General features: G+C 46.0%; 1 protein-coding gene across 1 annotated transcript in view; it reads right to left on the bottom strand.

Annotated features, from left to right (window-relative positions):
• The window catches only part of LOC135534045 (actin filament-associated protein 1-like), a gene marked incomplete at its 3' end in the record, with an annotated part of 34,310 nt that overhangs the window by 11,811 nt on the left and 2,095 nt on the right, over positions 1-20,404 (bottom strand). Inside the window, exons 2-10 of the mRNA XM_064961192.1 lie at positions 16,735-16,897; positions 16,299-16,519; positions 15,205-15,384; positions 7,711-7,788; positions 6,530-6,611; positions 2,187-2,339; positions 1,555-1,766; positions 1,171-1,316; positions 214-328 (exon numbers count right to left, since the gene is read on the bottom strand). Of these exons, the coding sequence (XP_064817264.1) occupies positions 214-328; positions 1,171-1,316; positions 1,555-1,766; positions 2,187-2,339; positions 6,530-6,611; positions 7,711-7,788; positions 15,205-15,384; positions 16,299-16,519; positions 16,735-16,897 (1,350 nt within the window). The remainder of the gene's footprint in view (positions 1-213; positions 329-1,170; positions 1,317-1,554; positions 1,767-2,186; positions 2,340-6,529; positions 6,612-7,710; positions 7,789-15,204; positions 15,385-16,298; positions 16,520-16,734; positions 16,898-20,404) is intronic.

The following is a 20,404-nucleotide window of genomic DNA, read 5'->3' as shown; positions in this document are numbered from 1 at the left end:
TGGAGCAGAACGTACTTGAAAGTTGCACAATAATTGAATCAGAGGGATGAGCATGGGAAAGAGGGAGCGAAAGAGGATGAGAAACAAAAAGATGTCCCTGATGCAAGCCATCACAATGCAGCATCCAGACAGGAGATGAAGAGATACTGCTCCCATTTGTTCTTATATATAGATATTTTGTGTGTGTGTGTGTGTGTGTGTGTGTGTGCTTACCATTCCATTGATGGGCACATCATCATAGTGCAGTGCCATTCCAGAGGGACATGCGTAACTGTTGGCAGGGTTGTCCAGATAAGGGTTGGGAGATACAGCACGTTTACTGGTGAAGCTGAGGAGGACACTGTGAGTTACTATACAAGGACAAATGACACCTTCTCCTCAAAATCCTAGTCATCTATAGAAATGTAGAGCCCTATTGGGAATAAGGAGCGAATTTGCCTTTAAGGACCCTTATAGCTGTTGTCTCATATTGTCCCCATCATACAAATAACAGTCCAATCATTTAGTAATCCAGTTGATATTGAAACTCTTCATCCAGCCCTTTGCTAAGTGTGTTGTGGTTTGTTTGTGTGGGCAGGACTGACTGCACACAGTGCTCTGGTGAAAACAATGCTGGTAAGAGAGTGACTCACATCCTCTCAGGGAAAACATTGATCCAGAGTCGTGCATTCCTAACTCAACAGGGGCTGAGGGGTTTTTCAAAACCTCATAGTGGACACATACCATCATGCACCCGTCCCAACTGTCATACAACGCTTGCCTTTTTGGTGGATTTCAAAACGCATGCACACACTCGGCCAACATACCCACCAACACCCCATCTTTAATAAAATATAGATATTTAGTTTTTCCTTTTTTTTGCACCAGATATAAACATACGAATAACAACTTAGAGACAAACACAAACAATGACTACATCTCATCAGCCCAGAACTGCTCACAGCCCATCTGGAAAACAAAATTACCCCTATGTGTGTGTGTGTGTGTGTGTGTGTGTCTCACCAGAAGGACTGCTTGGCCAGCTGGATAACGTTTGCGGTAGTCTCTACATCTGTGTGTGTGTGTGTGTGTGTGTGTGTGTGTGTGTGTGTGTGTGTGTGTGTGTGTGCGTGTGCGTGTGCGTGTGCGTGTGCGTGTGCGTGTGCGCGTGCGTGCGTGTGTGTGTCTCACCAGAAGGACTGCTTGGCCAGCTGGATAACGTTTGCGGTAGTCTCTACATCTATGTAATCATAATGTAAAGCTGCAGGGTCTGTGATAGAGCCTGTTTCAGCTAGCAGCATCCCCAGCCACCGACCCATGACCTCTGAGGAGGACGCCTGGAGAGAACAGGGTTTAGAGAGATCCAGCGCTATTTTATATCCAACTCAAACTATCACATGACCACAAAGCTACTCACTAGCTAGTGCATTTGATGGTGTGGGAAGATGCCCCTTGGGCGCTGATTTAAGGTCAGATCTGATGATTTGAACATGAAGGTTCAGATTTGGCGTGGTGGGTAAGCTGATCCCAGATCTGAATCTATGACCAACTTCCACCCATTGACCACCAACCTACCTCCAGTACAGCCACCTCCTGTCCGTTGCGGAGCAGGCGGAAGGCGAAGGGGTGTTTGGAGTCCAGTCCCGGGCTGACCTCGCAGCCTCTGAGGGGCAGGCTGGCCGTGTGGGTCTTCAGATCAGTACGGTCCTTATGAAGCAGCAGCTGGTTGTCCTTCAGACGACACCAACGCTCACGCCAGCGGTTATTGGACAGCACGTTCAGGTAGCCTGTCAATCAGGCAAGACGGAACCAGTTAGAATAAAGGGGTGTGGTAAAGTGACCAATGGTGAAACAGCAGACCAGGAAATGGATAAGTAATCCTTCTCCCCCCCCCCCCCTTAAATGATTTAGATGCACTATTGTAAGTGGCTGTTCCACTGGATGTCAGAAGGTGAATTCACCAATTTGTAAGTCGCTCTGGATAAGAGCGTCTGCTAAATGAGTTAAATGTAAATGTAAATGAAATGGGTCAATAGCTGCAGTTCTGGTTGTTGTAAGTCAAGGCATGTCCCCGTACATTCTACATAGAAACAACAACAATGTATTGGAACACATTTTAACGGAGCACCTATACGACCAATCCACCCTTGATATAGGTTGTCCTCTACACCCCAGATGTGACCTCTAACCCCTAACAGGTGTCTTACCACAGGTGGGTATGTCCTCCTCGGCTGAAGAGGTCTGTTCGTCAGTGGACGGCTTCTTCTTGCCTAAGCCAATGATCTTAGTGATCTTCTTCCCCGCCCCTTTACTCAGCGTGCCTCCCTTCTGACTCTTCTGAGAGTCCTTCTTCCCTTTACCTGAGGGAGAGAGAGAGACAGTTGGCGAGGGAGACAGAGAGAGAGAGGAGGGGAGAGAGAGTGAGAGAGAGACAAAGGAAGGTATAGAGTGAGAGGGGGAGGGGAGAGAAAGAGAGAGAGGAAGGTATAGAGTGAGAGGGGGAGGGGGAGAGAGAGAGAGAGAGACATACCATGCCAGAGAGCTAGACCATCACAGTACTGTAATCTTTAACAATTCAACTATGATCACAGTACCTGATGAGACTGTAATAGACAAGCAGATCATTTGAATATTTTGGTCAGAAATTAGGCCTACTACCCAAAGAGACCCATGGACACAATGACAGTGAACATTATCCTGGAAATACTGTGGTCTAAACCAGGCCTTAAAGGCTGTCTCTGTGTGTCTGAAGATACAATCTGCTGGTCCCTGTTGTTTGGATTGGAGAGGAGAGAGACACAGGAGAGAGACACAGGAGAGAGACAGAGGAGAGAGACAGAGGAGACAGAGGAGAGAGCCAGAGGAGAGAGACACAGGAGAGAGACACAGGAGAGAGACACAGGAAAGAGACACAGGAGAGAGACAGAGGAGACACGGGAGAGAGACACAGGAGAGAGACACAGGAGAGAGTGATGAGAGAGAGAGGAGACACAGGAGAGAGACAGAGGAGAGAGACAGAGGAGACACGGGAGAGAGACACAGGAGACACGGGAGAGAGACACAGGAGAGAGACAGAGGAGACACGGGAGAGAGACACATGAGAGAGACGGAGACACAGGAGAGAGACAGAGGAGAAAGACACAGGAGAGAGACACAGGAGAGAGACACAGGAGAGAGACACAGGAGAGAGACAGAGGAGAGAGACACAGGAGAGAGACGGAGACACAGGAGAGAGACAGAGGAGAAAGACACAGGAGAGAGACAGAGCGGAGACAGAGGAGAGAGACAGAGGAGAGAGACAGAGGAGAGATAGAGGAGAGAGACAGAGGAGAGAGACAGAGGAGAGAGAGAGGAGACACAGGACAGAGAGAGGAGAGAGACAGAGGAGACACGGGAGAGAGACACAGGAGAGAGACACAGGAGAGAGACACAGGAGAGAGACAGAGGAGAGAGACAGAGGAGACACGGGAGAGAGACAGAGGAGAGAGACACAGGAGAGACAGAGGAGAGAGACAGAGGAGACACAGGAGAGAGACACAGGAGAGAGACAGAGGAGAGAGACAGAGGAGACACAGGAGAGAGACAGAGGAGAGAGACACAGGAGAGACAGAGGAGAGAGAGAGGAGAGAGAGAGGAGACACAGGAGAGATACAGAGGAGAGAGACAGAAGAGACAGAGGAGAGAGACACAGGAAAGAGACAGAGGAGACACAGGAGAGAGACACAGGAGAGAGACAGAGGAGAGAGACACAGGAGAGACAGAGGAGAGAGAGAGAGGAGAGAGAGAGGAGACACAGGAGAGAGTCAGAGGAGAGAGACAGAGGAGACACAGGAGAGAGACAGAGCAGAGAGACAGAGGAGACACAGGGGAGACACAGGGGAGAGACAGGAAGGAGAGAGACAGGAAGGAGAGAGACAGGAAGGAGAGAGACAGGACAGAAAGTTTCTGAGGCAGTGGTTCAAAATTCCCCACGAATGATGTCATCATAGTGAGGCATCTGATGCTCTGAGTCTGGAGTGCTTCTGCGCACACACACACACACACACACACACACACACACACACACACACACACACACACACACACACACACACACACACACACACACACACACACACACACACACACACACACCTTCGCTGCATCAATCAGTACTCAGATCCAGTTACCATGATAGAGATGATATCTGCCATGGCGACGACTTCATTACATATGTGGCCATTTGTTCCCAAACACGGCTATTGTTTCTCTGGCCACACACACACACACACACAGCAGACCCCGGGCCTAAGGTAGGAAACCAGACACACAGATGTGAAAGAGCTTCACTTTTTAAAAGGATGATTATTATAATGTGTTCCTCCTTTTTTCTGAGAAAGAATTGGGGGGGAAAACTCTCTGATCAGGTTCATTTGATTCCACTGAATCAAGGCCGTTAGTTACCAGCCATGGAAGGAATGTGGATGATTAAGCTGAAAAAGAGGGGTTGGAGACTCGTTTTTCCCCTCAGAAAGAGCTGGGGTGAAATGGTGTGAGAAGGGCGGGTGTGTGGTCGTCATTTAGCCTGAAGATGCAGGACGAGAGATATGGGGTGATGTCATCAGCCACTGGTGACATACAATACGGACTGAGAGGATTGGAGCAGAGTAAACAATATGGACTGAGAGGATTGGAGCAGAGTAAACAATATGGACTGAGAGGATTGGAGCAGAGTAAACAATATGGACTGAGAGGATTGGAGCAGTGTAAACAATATGGACTGAGAGGATTGGAGCAGAGTAAACAATATGGACTGAGAGGATTGGAGCAGAGTTAACAATATGGACTGAGAGGATTGGAGCAGAGTTAACAATATGGACTGAGAGGATTGGAGCAGAGTAAACAATATGGACTGAGAGGATTGGAGCAGAGTAAACAATATGGACTGAGAGGATTGGAGCAGAGTAAACAATATGGACTGAGAGGATTGGAGCAGTGTAAACAATATGGACTGAGAGGATTGGAGCAGAGTAAACAATATGGACTGAGAGGATTGGAGCAGAGTAAACAATATGGACTGAGAGGATTGGAGCAGAGTAAACAATATGGACTGAGAGGATTGGAGCAGTGTAAACAATATGGACTGAGAGGATTGGAGCAGAGTAAACAATATGGACTGAGAGGATTGGAGCAGAGTAAACAATATGGACTGAGAGGATTGGAACAGAGTAAACAATATGGACTGAGAGGATTGGAGCAGAGTAAACAATATGGACTGAGAGGATTGGAGCAGAGTAAACAATATGGACTGAGAGGATTGGAGCAGAGTAAACAATATGGACTGAGAGGATTGGAGCAGAGTAAACAATGTGGACTGAGAGGATTGGAGCAGAGTAAACAATATGGACTGAGAGGATTGGAGCAGAGTAAACAATATGGACTGAGAGGATTGGAGCAGAGTAAACAATATGGACTGAGAGGATTGGAGCAGAGTAAACAATGTGGACGGAGAGGATTGGAGCAGAGTAAACAATATGGACGGAGAGGATTGGAGCAGAGTAAATAATATGGACTGAGAGGATTGGAGCAGAGTAAACAATATGGACTGAGAGGATTGGAGCAGTGTAAACAATATGACAGATATTCAACCTGGTCTATCAGAGGGCAAAGTGGAGCTGTATCACACTAACCTAGCCTCTTAGTTCTACATGAAGGGTCTATGGGCTAGAGGTCCCTTTGGAATTGGGTATAAAATAGTTGGAGATCGACAGTAGGGGAACAAAAGTGGTTGTCAAACTGCATTACCCCTCCAATCCTCCAGAGGGGGATATAATTAACTAATAAGAGTGAATGCAATAAATGCCTGAACTTAAACGGATCAAATTACAGCAAACTGTCAAAACACATCAGTCAGAGATCCCCCAATTGAGCTCATTTGGAGAAAAAAGTTTGTGCCCATATTTCAACAATCATTGTTTCCCCCAGCTGTTATAGACAAACTATTAAACACACATGTCTATCAATCAGAGCTGAGTTAGCAATCCCCTACAGGACAGGAATTTACTGCTGTTGGGTAACACACACACACACACACAGAGAGAGAGAGAGAGATTGAGGGAGAGACAGAGAGAGCGATGGAGAGACAGAGAGAGACAGAGAGAGATGGAGGGAGAGAGAGACATAGAGAGATGGAGGGAGAGAGAGAGAGAGAGAGAGAGAGAGAGATGAAGGGAGAGAGAGAGAGAGAGACAGAGAGAGATAGATGGATAGAGAGAGACAGAGAGAGAGAGACAGAGAGAGAGACAGAGAGAGAGAGAGAGAGAGAGAGAGAGAGAGAGAGAGAGAGATGGATAGAGAGAGAGGCAGAGAGAGATGGAGGGAGAGAGAGGCAGAGAGAGATGGAGGGAGAGAGAGAGAGAGACAGAGAGAGAGAGCAAGACAGAGAGAGAGAGAGAGAGAGAGAGAGAGAGAGAGAGCGAGAGAGAGCGAGAGAAAGAGATGGAGAGAAAGAGATGGAGAGAAAGAGAGACAGAGAGCGTTCTCAGTGTTCCAGACCCCTCCCTGGTTTCACCTTGGTCCTTACAGTCGGTGACGGTGTGTCCGTTCTCATTGGGCGGCTCTCCGTCTGAGCTCGGCCTATCACACAACACCTTCTGGAATGGAAAAGGTTGTACACAGTTAAGATTTCAGAGCATTAGAACTGTCAGCAGGACAGACAAGCACACACAACCATACATAAACACACACACTGTACACACAGAGAATCTTGGAGAGCATCTGCAACATGTTATGTATGAATAATTAGACTAGGCTTCTAAGTACGTTGCCAACTAGGGAGCGATTTGTCATAAAAACCCTCCTGCGCTGCCTCATTTTCCACCACTGTACACACACACACACACACACACACACACACACACACACACACACACACACACACACACACACACAGTACAGTAAGGCTCCAACATATCCAGTAACTTATGAAATCCAATAACACACCCTCTCCCCTGACCTCCCTGTACACACTGTGCCACAGCTGCAATTAACTGCTATCTGGCACAACAATTACAGCTTTTACTGCATTGTGTTGCCCTGGTATCCTATTGTGTTGCCCTGGTATCCTATTGTGTTGCCCTGGTATCCCATTGTGCTGCCCTGGTATCCTAATGTGCTGCCCTGGTATCCTAATGTGCTGCCCTGGAATCCTAATGTGCTGCCCTGGTATCCCAATGTGCTGCCCTGGTATCCCATTGTGCTGCCCTGGTATCCCATTGTGCTGCCCTGGTATCCCATTGTGCTGCCCTGGTATCCCATTGTGCTGCCCTGGTATCCCATTGTGCTGCCCTGGTATCCCATTGTGCTGTACTGGTATCCTATTGTGCTGCCCTGGTATCCTGCCTGCTATTAGGGCACAGAGAGAGAGGGGAGGGTACAGGGGCCAATATGGCAACATATAGAAATCTCCTCCTCCAGTTGTCCTTGGTGAGAAATTACAGTAGCAGCGTGTGTGTGTGTGTGTGTGTGTGTGTGTGTGTGTGTGTGTGTGTGTGTGTGTGTGTGTGTGTGTGTGTGTGTGTGTGTGTGTGTGTGTGTGTGTAGGTGTGTAGGTGTGTGTGTGCGCGTGTGTGTCCTTACCTTCATGTTGATGTGTTTGTATACATGTGTGCGTTTTGAGTGTTTATGAGTGTGTGACTTGCCGGTGTGTGTAAGTGTGTGTTCATGTGCCTGAGCTGGTGTTCTGTTCCTTACCTTCTCCAGGTCGGGCTTGTGCACAGGAGACCCTGCTACATCTGAGTCACAGCCATTACTGCACACCTCCCTCATCACCTGGAGGAAGAGCAAACACAAAGGAGGATTCTAGGACAGGACTGTTCATGTTCAACTGGCTACAATGCATCAGTTACATCCAGCAAGACTGATGTCTTGAAGAAGCCATGTCAACATCTTTAAAGTCCAGAATGTGTTTCCGACACTACATCCCCCTCCCCTGTGTTAAAGGTATTAGAACACACAATGGATCACAGAACAGAATACTGCACTTACAGCAAGACTGACAGAAAGACTGACAGGAACAAGGCAACAGGTATACAGATTAGTGAACACTACTTGACCCATAAGGCTCTGGTCAAAAGAAGTGCAAAGTACTGTGGGGCAAAAAAGTATTTAGTCAGCCACCAATTGTGCAAGTTCTCCCACTTAAAAAGATGAGAGGCCTGTAATTTCCATCATTGGTACACTTCAACTATGACAGACAAAATGAGAATAAAAATTCCATAAAATCACATTGTAGGATTTTTAATTAATTTATTTGCAAATTATGGTGGAAAATAAGTATTTGGTCAACTACAAACAAGCAAGATTTCTGGCTCTCACAGACCTGTAACTTCTTCTTTAAGAGGATTCTCTGTCCTCCACTCGTTACCTGTATTAATGGCACCTGTTTGAACTTGTTATAAAAGACACCTGTCCACAACCTCAAACAGTCACACTCCAAACTCCACTATGGCCAAGACCAAAGAGCTGTCAAAGGACACCAGAAACAAAATTGTAGACCTGCACCAGGCTGGGAAGCCTGAATCTGCAATAGGTAAGCAGCTTGGTTTGAAGAAATCAACTGTGGGAGCAATTATTAGGAAATGGAAGACATACAAAACCACTGATAATCTCCCTCGATCTGGGGCTCCACGCAAGATCTCACCCCGTGGGGTCAAAATGATCACAAGAACGGTGAGCAAAAATCCCAGAACCACACGGGGGGACCGAGTGAATGACCTGCAGAGAGCTGGGACCAAAGTAACAAAGGCTACCATCAGTAACACACTACGCCGCCAGGGACTCAAATCCTGCAGTGCCAGAAGTGTCCCCCTGCTTAAGCCAGTACATGTCCAGGCCCGAGACTGTGAGCCTTAACAGTGATTATAGAGAGACTGAGTCTTAACAGAGATAATAGAGAGACTGTGAGTCTTAACAGAGATAATAGAGAGACTGAATCTTAACAGTGATTACAGAAAGACTGAGTCTTAACAGAGATTATAGAGAGACTGTTGAGTCTTAACAGTGATTATAGAGAGACTGTGAGTCTTAACAGTGATTATAGAGGGACTGAGTCTTAACAGTGATTATAGAGGGACTGAGTCTTAACAGTGAGTATAGAGGGACTGAGTCTTAACAGTGATTATAGAGGGACTGAGTCTTAACAGTGATTATAGAGGGACTGAGTCTTAACAGTGATTATAGAGAGACTGAGTCTTAACAGTGATTATAGAGGGACTGAGTCTTAACAGTGATTATAGAGGGACTGAGTCTTAACAGTGATTATAGAGGGACTGAGTCTTAACAGTGATTATAGAGAGACTGAGTCTTAACAGTGAGTATAGAGGGACTGAGTCTTAACAGTGAGTATAGAGGGACTGAGTCTTAACAGTGATTATAGAGGGACTGAGTCTTAACAGTGATTATAGAGGGACTGAGTCTTAACAGTGAGTATAGAGGGACTGAGTCTTAACAGTGAGTATAGAGGGACTGAGTCTTAACAGTGAGTATAGAGGGACTGAGTCTTAACAGTGATTATAGAGGGACTGAGTCTTAACAGTGAGTATAGAGGGACTGAGTCTTAACAGTGAGTATAGAGGGACTGAGTCTTAACAGTGATTATAGAGGGACTGAGTCTTAACAGTGATTATAGAGGGACTGAGGCTTAACAGTGATTATAGAGGGACTGAGTCTTAACAGTGAGTATAGAGGGACTGAGTCTTAACAGTGAGTATAGAGGGACTGAGTCTTAACAGTGATTATAGAGGGACTGAGTCTTAACAGTGAGTATAGAGGGACTGAGTCTTAACAGTGAGTATAGAGGGACTGAGTCTTAACAGTGATTATAGAGGGACTGAGTCTTAACAGTGATTATAGAGGGACTGAGTCTTAACAGTGAGTATAGAGGGACTGAGTCTTAACAGTGAGTATAGAGGGACTGAGTCTTAACAGTGAGTATAGAGGGACTGAGTCTTAACAGTGATTATAGAGAGACTGAGTCTTAACAGTGATTATAGAGGGACTGAGTCTTAACAGTGAGTATAGAGGGACTGAGTCTTAACAGTGATTATAGAGGGACTGAGTCTTAACAGTGAGTATAGAGGGACTGAGTCTTAACAGTGATTATAGAGGGACTGAGTCTTAACAGTGATTATAGAGGGACTGAGTCTTAACAGTGATTATAGAGGGACTGAGTCTTAACAGTGATAATAGAGGGACTGAGTCTTAACAGTGATAATAGAGGGACTGAGTCTTAACAGTGATTATAGAGGGACTGAGTCTTAACAGGGATTATAGAGAGTCTGAGTCTTAACAGTGATTATAGAGAGTCTGAGTCTTAACAGTGATTATATTAGGATCCACTTTAGCTGTTGCGAAAGCCGCAGCTACTCTTCCTGGGGTCCAACACAGAACATGAGACATGACATAATACAGAACATTAATAGACAAGAACAGCTCAAGGACAGAACTACATACATTTAAAAATGTAGCCTACATAGCAATGCACATAGCCTACATAGCAATGCATACACACAACATATCTATGTCCAATAGGGGAGAGGTGTTGTGCTGTGATGTGTTTATCTGTTTATGAAACCAGGTTTGCTGTTCATTTCAGTAATATGAGATGAAAGGTTCCATGCAATAATGGCTCTATAATACTGTACACTTTCTTTAATTTGTTCTGGATTTAGAGACTGTGAAAAGACCCCTGGTGGCATGTCTGGTGGAGTAGGTGTGTATGTCAGAGCTGTGTGTAAGTTGACGATGCCAACAATTTGGATTTTTCAACACAATGTTCCTTATAAAATGAAGAAGTGATGCAGTCAGTCTCTCCTCAACTCTTAGCCAAGAGAGACTGGCAGCATAATATTAATATAAGCCCTCTGATTACAATGTAGAGCAAGACATGCCGCTCTCTTCTGGGCCAGCTGCAGCTTAACTATGTCTTTCTCTGCAGTACTTGATTGTTGTCCAGACATGTGGTCAAGATAAGACAAAACTAGAGCCTGCAGTACTTGCTTTTTGATTTGTTGTGTCAAAAAAGCATCACAATACCCCATAATGACATCACAATAACCCATAATGACATCACAATACCCCATAAAGACATCACAATATTCCATAATGACATCACAATACCCCATAAAGATGTTGATTCTATAAACAGATCACGAGCAACACAATATGGACATGTTGATTCTATAAACAGGACGTTTATATGTCTGGAATTCACATTAGTTTTGGAGTGCCTCAAGGCTCCGTTCTAGTCTCGTCTCTATTCACTAATGCAGTCTTACATGAATCATTACAGGGACATCGTGTTGGACATGTTATTGGATTCTTATCCTCCGACTAGGGTGGGATAACCAAGACCTTTTATTTCCATTCATTCTTTAATGTGAAATTCAAGAGTGATTATTTATCGAAGCTCTCCGTCTCTGGATGGAGGAACAGAGTAGGAGAGACAGAGTTAAAGAGAAAGATAAAGAGAGATAAAGAGAGGGCGAGAGCACGAGAGAGATGCAAGAGAGACAGAGAGTTAAAGAGAGATATAAAGAGAGATAAAGAGAGGGCGAGAGCACGAGAGAGATGCAAGAGAGACAGAGTTAAAGAGAGAGATAAAGAGAGATAAAGAGAGGGCGAGAGCACGAGAGAGATGCAAGAGAGACAGACAGTTAAAGAGAGATATAAAGAGATAAAGAGAGGGCGAGAGCACGAGAGAGATGCAAGAGAGACAGACAGTTAAAGAGAGATATAAAGAGATAAAGAGAGGGCGAGAGCACGAGAGAGATGCAAGAGAGACAGAGTTAAAGAGAGATATAAAGAGAGATATAAAGAGATAAAGAGAGGGCGAGAGCACGAGAGAGATGCAAGAGAGACAGAGTTAAAGAGTGAGCGATAAAGGAAGAGAGGGAAATAAAGACAAAGAAAGCAATAGAGAAACCGAGTGAGCTTTTCCCCAGCGCTCCTAGGCCACGTCCAGCCCTAATATCCAAACACATACTCCACACTAATCTGTTTGGCTCTGTGAGGCGCGCAAACACCCCCAGGCGTAATTGTATGCTGAGCTGGCCAAAATAATATCTCCTCCCTCACCGTACAGTTAATAACGCAAGGGGAACACATGTGCCTTCAATCCAATTCCTCTAGTCCAGGCCCCCGTTTCGGGGTACGTTGAACCGTGGCCAGCCGGGCCACATAATTGGGCGTGCTGATTGCAAGCATCATTGGGTTAGATGGTAATCACCTGAGGCAGAGAGTTTGTTTGGGGTTGAAGGGCATTGGTTTATTCCGTGTTCACATGTATTGGTTCAATGTGTTTTTATCGTGCATGTTTTCAGACACCTGACCAAATATGCGTCGCGTCTCGAGCGATAATTAGGGATGTTGTGTGTTTTTCTTTTCTTCCTTCGCTGGTTCGGTTTGTATATTTGTGCAGTCCAATGCGGCTGCTAGCAGGTACCTCGGCGCTACCCCAGTGTGCTGTTAAGCAATAAACAAAACTAATTACCATGTGGAAGGAGTAATCAAATCAGAACAAAAAAATAGACTGTTTCCTTTTAATTCCCTTATTTCTGCAAAAAAAAGCTCCTATAGGGACCCACCATTTACACGTAATAGGGTTGGGAAAGCAAATATGACTGGCTATTGTTTCCATCAGCAGTCTGCACAGGACAAAATAGCAGACCGCTCGGTTTTTAACGGGGCCTCTCTGACCGGGTTTTGCACAGATTGAGGTGCTGTATGAAGAAGACCGGGTCCAAGCTCAGTTACAAAGGGCCCGGTCGGTAAACTAGAGGCTGGGGAAGTTCGCTGGCGGGACCGGTGAAAGGGGAAACGAGGAAGGAGAAGGGCTCTTAAAATAGCTGCACAAGGATAAACAATGGTTGTGCGTGTGTGTCTGTCTGTGTGTATTTCTATGAATTTAACCCCCCCCCCCATGGCCTCTTCCATACTGTGATTGAAATAGAATAACTCAAAGGCGATGGTATGGGAATGACATATGGGGCAGAGTGGAAGAGGAAAAAAAGGAGTCAGCAGGATGCTTTACTTTGAGGTCTCCAGGAGAGAAAACAGACGTGAGAGGGAGATCTGAGATGGGACTGTTTCACAGATACTAACCAAACATCCTGCCATCAGAAACACCTGTTCAAAATAACCCTCTGGCCCCTAACGCAATGTCACGAAGAAGACTCCGCCCGCTAGGGCAGAAACAGAGAATGTATTTTCATACAGGACCAAAGGAGTCGCTCCCCAAGAAAAACAACCAGCGGCCGACTGTACCTTTGGACAAGCGTACCACGAGATTAATCGGTTTCTTATTATTCTCTCAAAAATATACAGCATCTTCCTTCAGCATTTACAGTAAATTTAGTCCATCCTGTTTTCACCCCCCAACAGTACCCCGGACTGGATGATCCCTCTTCACAGTACCAGTCAGTTCCTGCTTATTTAGCCAACTTGTCATTGTCTTGTCAACAATGAGGGACGTGCTTCTACACCTGCATTGCTTGCTGTTTGGGGTTTTAGGCTGGGTTTCTGTACAGCACTTTGAGATATCAGCTGATGTACGAAGGGATTTATAAATACATTTGATTTAATCCTGAAATGCACCTATTAGTGTGTCACTCCGTCTACAACAGTGTCACAGTAACATTGGGACCATTGTCTGATAGAAAACCATCGTAATTGGTGTCTCGGTTATTGTGTTACCCTGATCCACTCGGACTACCACAGTGTACCGCTGTAACATCAATCTGTGTGTCAGGTTATAGTGCTACCCTGATCCACTCGGACTACCACAGTGTACCGCTGTAACATCAATCTGTGTGTCAGGTTATTGTGTTACCTTGAGCCACTCGGACTACCACAGTGTACCGCTGTAACATCAATCTGTGTGTCAGGTTATAGTGTTACCCTGATCCACTCGGACTACCACAGTGTACTGCTGCAACATCAATCTGTGTGTCGTGTTATTGTGTTACCCTGATCCACTCGGACTACCACAGTGTACCGCTGTAACATCAATCTGTGTGTCAGGTTATTGTGTTACCCTGATCCACTCCGGACTACCACAGTGTACCGCTGTAACATCAATCTGTGTGTCAGGTTATTGTGTTACCCTGATCCACTCGGACTACCACAGTGTACCGCTGTAACATCAATCTGTGTGTCAGGTTATTGTGTTACCCTGATCCACTCGGACTACCACAGTGTACCGCTGTAACATCAATCTGTGTGTCAGGTTATTGTGTTACCCTGATCCACTCGGACTACCACAGTGTACCGCTGTAACATCAATCTGTGTGTCAGGTTATTGTGTTACCCTGATCCACTCGGACTACCACAGTGTACTGCTGTAACATCAATCTGTGTGTCAGGTTATTGTGTTACCCTGATCCACTCGGACTACCACAGTGTACCGCTGTAACATCAATCTGTGTGTCGTGTTATTGTGTTACCCTGATCCACTCGGACTACCACAGTGTACCGCTGTAACATCAATCTGTGTGTCAGGTTATTGTGTTACCTTGAGCCACTCGGACTACCACAGTGTACCGCTGTAACATCAATCTGTGTGTCGTGTTATTGTGTTACCCTGATCCACTGGACTACCACAGTGTACCGCTGTAACATCAATCTGTGTGTCAGGTTATTGTGTTACCTTGAGCCACTGACTACCACAGTGTACCGCTGTAACATCAATCTGTGTGTCGTGTTATTGTGTTACCCTGATCCACTCGGACTACCACAGTGTACCGCTGTAACATCAATCTGTGTGTCGTGTTATTGTGTTACCCTGATCCACTCGGACTACCACAGTGTACCGCTGTAACATCAATCTGTGTGTCAGGTTATTGTGTTACCCTGATCCACTCGGACTACCACAGTGTACCGCTGTAACATCAATCTGTGTGTCGTGTTATTGTGTTACCCTGATCCACTCGGACTACCACAGTGTACTGCTGTAACATCAATCTGTGTGTCGTGTTATTGTGTTACCCTGATCCACTCGGACTACCACAGTGTACCGCTGTAACATCAATCTGTGTGTCGTGTTATTGTGTTACCCTGATCCACTCGGACTACCACAGTGTACCGCTGTAACATCAATCTGTGTGTCGTGTTATTGTGTTACCCTGATCCACTCGGACTACCACAGTGTACCGCTGTAACATCAATCTGTGTGTCGTGTTATTGTGTTACCTTGAGCCACTCCTCAGCCTGCTCTTTGCTCTGCACGGCCAGAACCAGGGCATCTGCTCCCTGGTGGGCTATCTTCAGCTCGTGTTTCTTCTTCTTGCCGTCCTTGGGGACGTGTGTGATGCTACAGCCTGATAACAGCAGCTCCATCTGGGGTGTCTGGTCTTTAGATGACTTGTAGCACTAGAGGAAGAGAGAGGAAGAGAGAGGAAGGAGACAGGAAGAGAGAGGAAGTGAGGAAGAGAGAGGATAGAGGAAGGAGAGAGGAAGATAAAGGGAGGAGAGAGGGAGGAGACAGGAAGAGACAGGATAGAAGAGAAAGGGAGGAGAGAGGAAGGAGAGAGGGAGGAGAGAGGAAGAGGGAGGGAGGAGAGAGAAGGAGAGGGATGGAGTGAGGGAGGAGAGAGAAAGAGGAAGGAGAGAGGAAGAGAGGGAGAGATGGAGAGAGAGGTGAGAGGATGGAGAGAGGAAGGAAGGAGGAAGGAGAAAGGGAAGACGAGAGGAGAGAGGGAGGAGAGAGGAAGCGAGAGGGAGGAGGGGGGGAAAGAGGAGATGGAGGAGAGAGGAAGGAGAGAGAAAGAAGGGAGGAAGGAGGGAGGAGAGAGGAAGCGAGAGGAAGGAGGGGCAGAGAGAGGAGATGGAGGAGAGAGGAAGAGCGAGGACAGAGGAAGAGGTCAAAGAACCGGTGGATTAAGGCTTTCAAATACACATGGCTATGAGCGTCTCTGGGTGCATGTGTTTATTCAGTGTGTGCGCATGTTTATGATACTTTTTTTATTTAGCTCATTTTCAGTATTTGACAAGTAACGGACACCTGACACTCTACGAGCACATGTCTGTGAGCACAATCATCCACAACACACCAGCATGGTCTGTGAGCACAATCATCCACAACACACCAGCATGGTCTGTGAGCACAATCATCCACAACACACCAGCATGGTCTGTGAGCACAATCATCCACAACACACCAGCATGGTCTGTGAGGAACTATGACTTTGCAGGTGGTAGACGATACAGAGGGTGAGAGAGTGTGTGTGTGTTCTTGTCTGTGATGCTGATAGTGCGTGTCTCTGTATCTGTTCACGTGTCCACACCAGCAGCTTGTTGTCCTTGATGACACAGAGCAGCTTGGTCCACTGGCCGAAGCGTTTCTTGCGCAGCAGGAAGGCACAGATGCGTGCGTCCTTGACCAGACCCATGGAGGCCTCCTCGCTCGGCCACTGGTGTCGCATCTTCTTCCCCCTGTTCCCCTTCCCATCCTCCTCCTCCTCGTCATACGACTCATACGAACTGCTCATCTGGTCAGAATCATAGTCTGAGTGACAGACGAGAGAGAGAGGTAGAATGTGTTAGTTATTGAGTGGTTATATGTATCCTGAGTAAATGTGTGTTCAGTCCTCACTTGGGGGGGGTCAAGATGTGTGGGTTCATTGTGTGTGTGTGTGTGTGTCTTATTCATGTGTGAGGTTTCATTGTGTGTGTGTGTGTGTCTTAGTCACATGTATGTGCGCCTATATTTTGTAAACTCACTGGAAGTGATGTATTCTGGGGCTTTTCCAGGACTGAGGGGGACGGCCTCTTCATAGTATCCCTCTGGGAGAGAGCAGCTGGGGAGAGGAGGAGGCCCGTTGTCTGGAGGCTGGATGAAACACGGGGAGAGTGAGAGGCACTGGGTTAGCTTGTTCACATCCACCTCACACACACACACAGAGAGAGTGAGAGATTGTACATTGTTAAAACACTGTATATATATATAATATAACATTTGTAATGTCTTTATTGCTTTGAAACTTCTGTATGTGTAATGTTTACTGCTAATTTTTATTGTTTATTTCACTTGTGTATATTATCTACCTCACTTGCTTTGGAAATGTTAACACATGTTTCCCATGCCAATAAAGCCCCTTGAATTGGGAAGAAGTCCTTCATTTAGTTAACCGCGAGTTAACTAGTGATTGGCTTTGACTTGTTACACTGAGGTTATCAACATGTAAAGACCTTTCACTAAGAAGTGATGCTTTTCCACTTAGGAGATGAGCGAGAGACAGACAGAGAGACAGACAGAGAGACAGACAGAGAGACAGACAGACAGAGAGACAGACAGAGAGACAGACAGACAGACAGACACAGAGAGACAGACAGACACAGAGAGACAGACAGAGAGACAGACAGAGAGACAGACAGACAGACAGACAGACAGACAGACAGAGAGACAGACAGAGAGACAGACAGACAGACACAGAGAGACAGACAGACAGACACAGAGAGACAGACAGAGAGACAGACAGAGACAGACAGACAGAGAGACAGACACAGAGAGACAGACAGACACAGAGAGACAGACAGACAGACAGACACAGAGAGACAGACAGAGAGACAGACAGACAGAGAGACAGACACAGAGAGACAGACACAGAGACAGACACAGAGACAGACAGACACAGAGAGACAGACAGAGAGACAGACAGACACAGAGACAGAGAGACAGACAGACAGACACAGAGAGACAGACAGAGAGACAGACAGACAGACACAGAGAGACAGACAGACACAGACAGACAGACACAGAGAGACAGACAGAGAGACAGACAGACAGAGAGACAGACACAGAGAGACAGACACAGAGAGACAGACACAGAGAGACAGACACAGAGACAGACAGACAGACACAGACAGACAGACAGACAGACAGACAGACAGACAGACAGACAGAGAAGTAAAAGAGAAGGAGGAGGATGGAAAATAACACGTATTTGTGTTTGTTTACTCGACTCCACTCAGCTAGCAAGGGCGTGAGGATCAACTACCTCATTGACGTGATGCATCTTGGCCGGCGCTACGACGCACCGGGGTCTTTGCATTCAGCTCTTAAAATAACATAATTGCGGCAATAAAATGTTTATCTCATAATCTCTCCAAGCGCATGGAAATAAATATTTTCTCCGTTGACATTCAATGCAGTGATTTGAGTGTTCCCAGAACTGGTTTTCACCCAGAAAGAGAGAGAATACAAAGAGAGTTATCTGCTGATGAGCGATAACTTGGGTTGGAAAATAGCTTCTTATGGGCCTTTGGGGTGTTAACACTCTCTGAGGTTCTCTTGAGGGTGGTGCTAACACTCTCTGAGGATCTCTTTGGGGTGTTGTTAACACTCTCTGAGGTTCTCTTTGGGGTGTTGTTAACACTCAGGTTCTCTTTGGGGTGTTGTTAACACTCTCTGAGGTTCTCTTTGGGGTGGTGTTAACATTCAGGTTCTCTTTGGGGTGTTGCTAACACTCTCTGGGGTTCTCTTTGGGGTGTTGATAACACTCTCTGAGGTTCTCTTTGGGGTGTTGTTAACACTCTCTGGGGTTCTCTTTGGGGTGTTGTTAACACTCTGAGGTTCTCTTTGGGGTGTTGCTAACACTCTCTGGGGTTCTCTTTGGGGTGTTGTTAACACTCTCTGAGTTTCTCTTTGGGGTGTTGCTAACACTCTCTGGGGTTCTCTTTGGGGTGTTGCTAACTCTCTCTGGGGTTCTCTTTGGGGTGTTGTTAACACTCTCTGAGTTTCTCTTTGGGGTGTTGCTAACACTCTCTGGGGTTCTCTTTGGGGTGTTGTTAACACTCTCTGAGGTTCTCTTTGGGGTGTTGTTAACACACTGAGGTTCTCTTTGGGGTGTTGTTAACACTCTCAGTCTCTTTAGGGTGTTGTTAACACTGAGTTTCTCTCTGTGTGTTTCGTCTGTTTACAAATTCTACTCTTCACTAGGCTCTACATCTCAGGCCATGAGTGCTACCTGGTCAGGTGACCAGGGTTTCCCTAGCCAGGTCACATGCTCAGGTAAAAACTCAGGCCCCATTATCGGCATCATGTCGCCTGGAAGCCCATCCTATAAAAGGTCCACTTGACAACCTGCTGTAACCATGACAACGAACTCCTAGCGCCAACAACAAGCGATTCCGTCTATTACCTCCGATAAAGACTTCCACCCCCCCGTTTCTTCTCATGGAAAAGTCCGCTCTAATTGTATTTTGCGGCTGCCATTGTTAGGGGAGAATCTACCACAGTTGTGAAACGCCAGTGCTATGGGCCATTGCTCGCAGCTACGCCACAAAGGCAGTGAAGAACCACGTTGCCGTGGCAACACGGAAATATGTGCCTCATTCATAAAAGGGAGGAGCGATAAAACAATTTCTGTGTGTTGTTTTACAGTCAGAAATGATGTGTCACTGTGTCATGATCAAAGCATTTATACTGAACGATGCACAGTGGATTTGGGACGTGGAGCAATACTCCCAAAGGGTCAAAGTTAACCTTGACACACGTCCTGCAGGACTGGACCAGATTACTACTAAATGTAACACCATATGCATCCATCTCGATTGGGGAAAAGCTCAATGCAAAATCAATACGATGACTGTAAAATACACTTACTGGGCAAACGGGAAATGTTAACTGAACAAACTTAAAGGCTGAGTTCTGATATACACACTAACATACTGCCGTAACTGAATGATGCTATGTATTGGGCCTGTTTTAGTAACCACAGTCTATTTAGCTGGATGACCAGGGCGAAAGAGGACCATTAACAGTCTGCAGCCCCAACTCTCAGCCACTCTGACGAGGCCCAGCCAAACCGCAGACTGACAAACACTAACCGTTAATGATAAACACAGAGGAATCACCAAAATGCTTCCCCAGTCTATCTGCATAACGTCCCCATTAGCCCATGTCTTTAACCTCTAAAAGGGGGGCCTTCTACTAAGCTAACACATGGAATTGTTTTAAAATGACCATACCCCTGTAGGTAAGAAAAAAACATAGAAAAAAAATATGATTTGATAAAATAATGAATTTACTACTGTAGCCCATAGAAACGCAATGAATAACACATTCATAAAACAGACAGTCCAAAAACAAGTCGAAAAGGAATAAGGATTTTAAGTGTATGTCCTATACCTAGGAGATATATTGTATTTAACCCCTTATTTTTGTTGGCAGAAAATTACCGACATACACTATATATACAAAGGTATGTGGACACCTACACCACCCGATGTTACAGGAAGGCCATAAAGATCATAAAGGACAACAACCACCCGAGCCACTGCCTGTTCACCCCGCTATCATCCAGAAGGCGAGGTCAGTACAGGTGCATCAAAGCAGGGATCAAGAGACTGAAAAACAGCTTTATCTCAAGGCCATCAGACTGTTAAACAG

Source organism: Oncorhynchus masou, unplaced genomic scaffold (assembly GCF_036934945.1).
Source record: "Oncorhynchus masou masou isolate Uvic2021 unplaced genomic scaffold, UVic_Omas_1.1 unplaced_scaffold_2947, whole genome shotgun sequence".
Classification (NCBI taxonomy): domain Eukaryota; kingdom Metazoa; phylum Chordata; class Actinopteri; order Salmoniformes; family Salmonidae; genus Oncorhynchus; species Oncorhynchus masou.
Note: the sequence above shows the minus strand (reverse complement) of the source record. Positions and strands in the feature narration are given on the sequence as shown.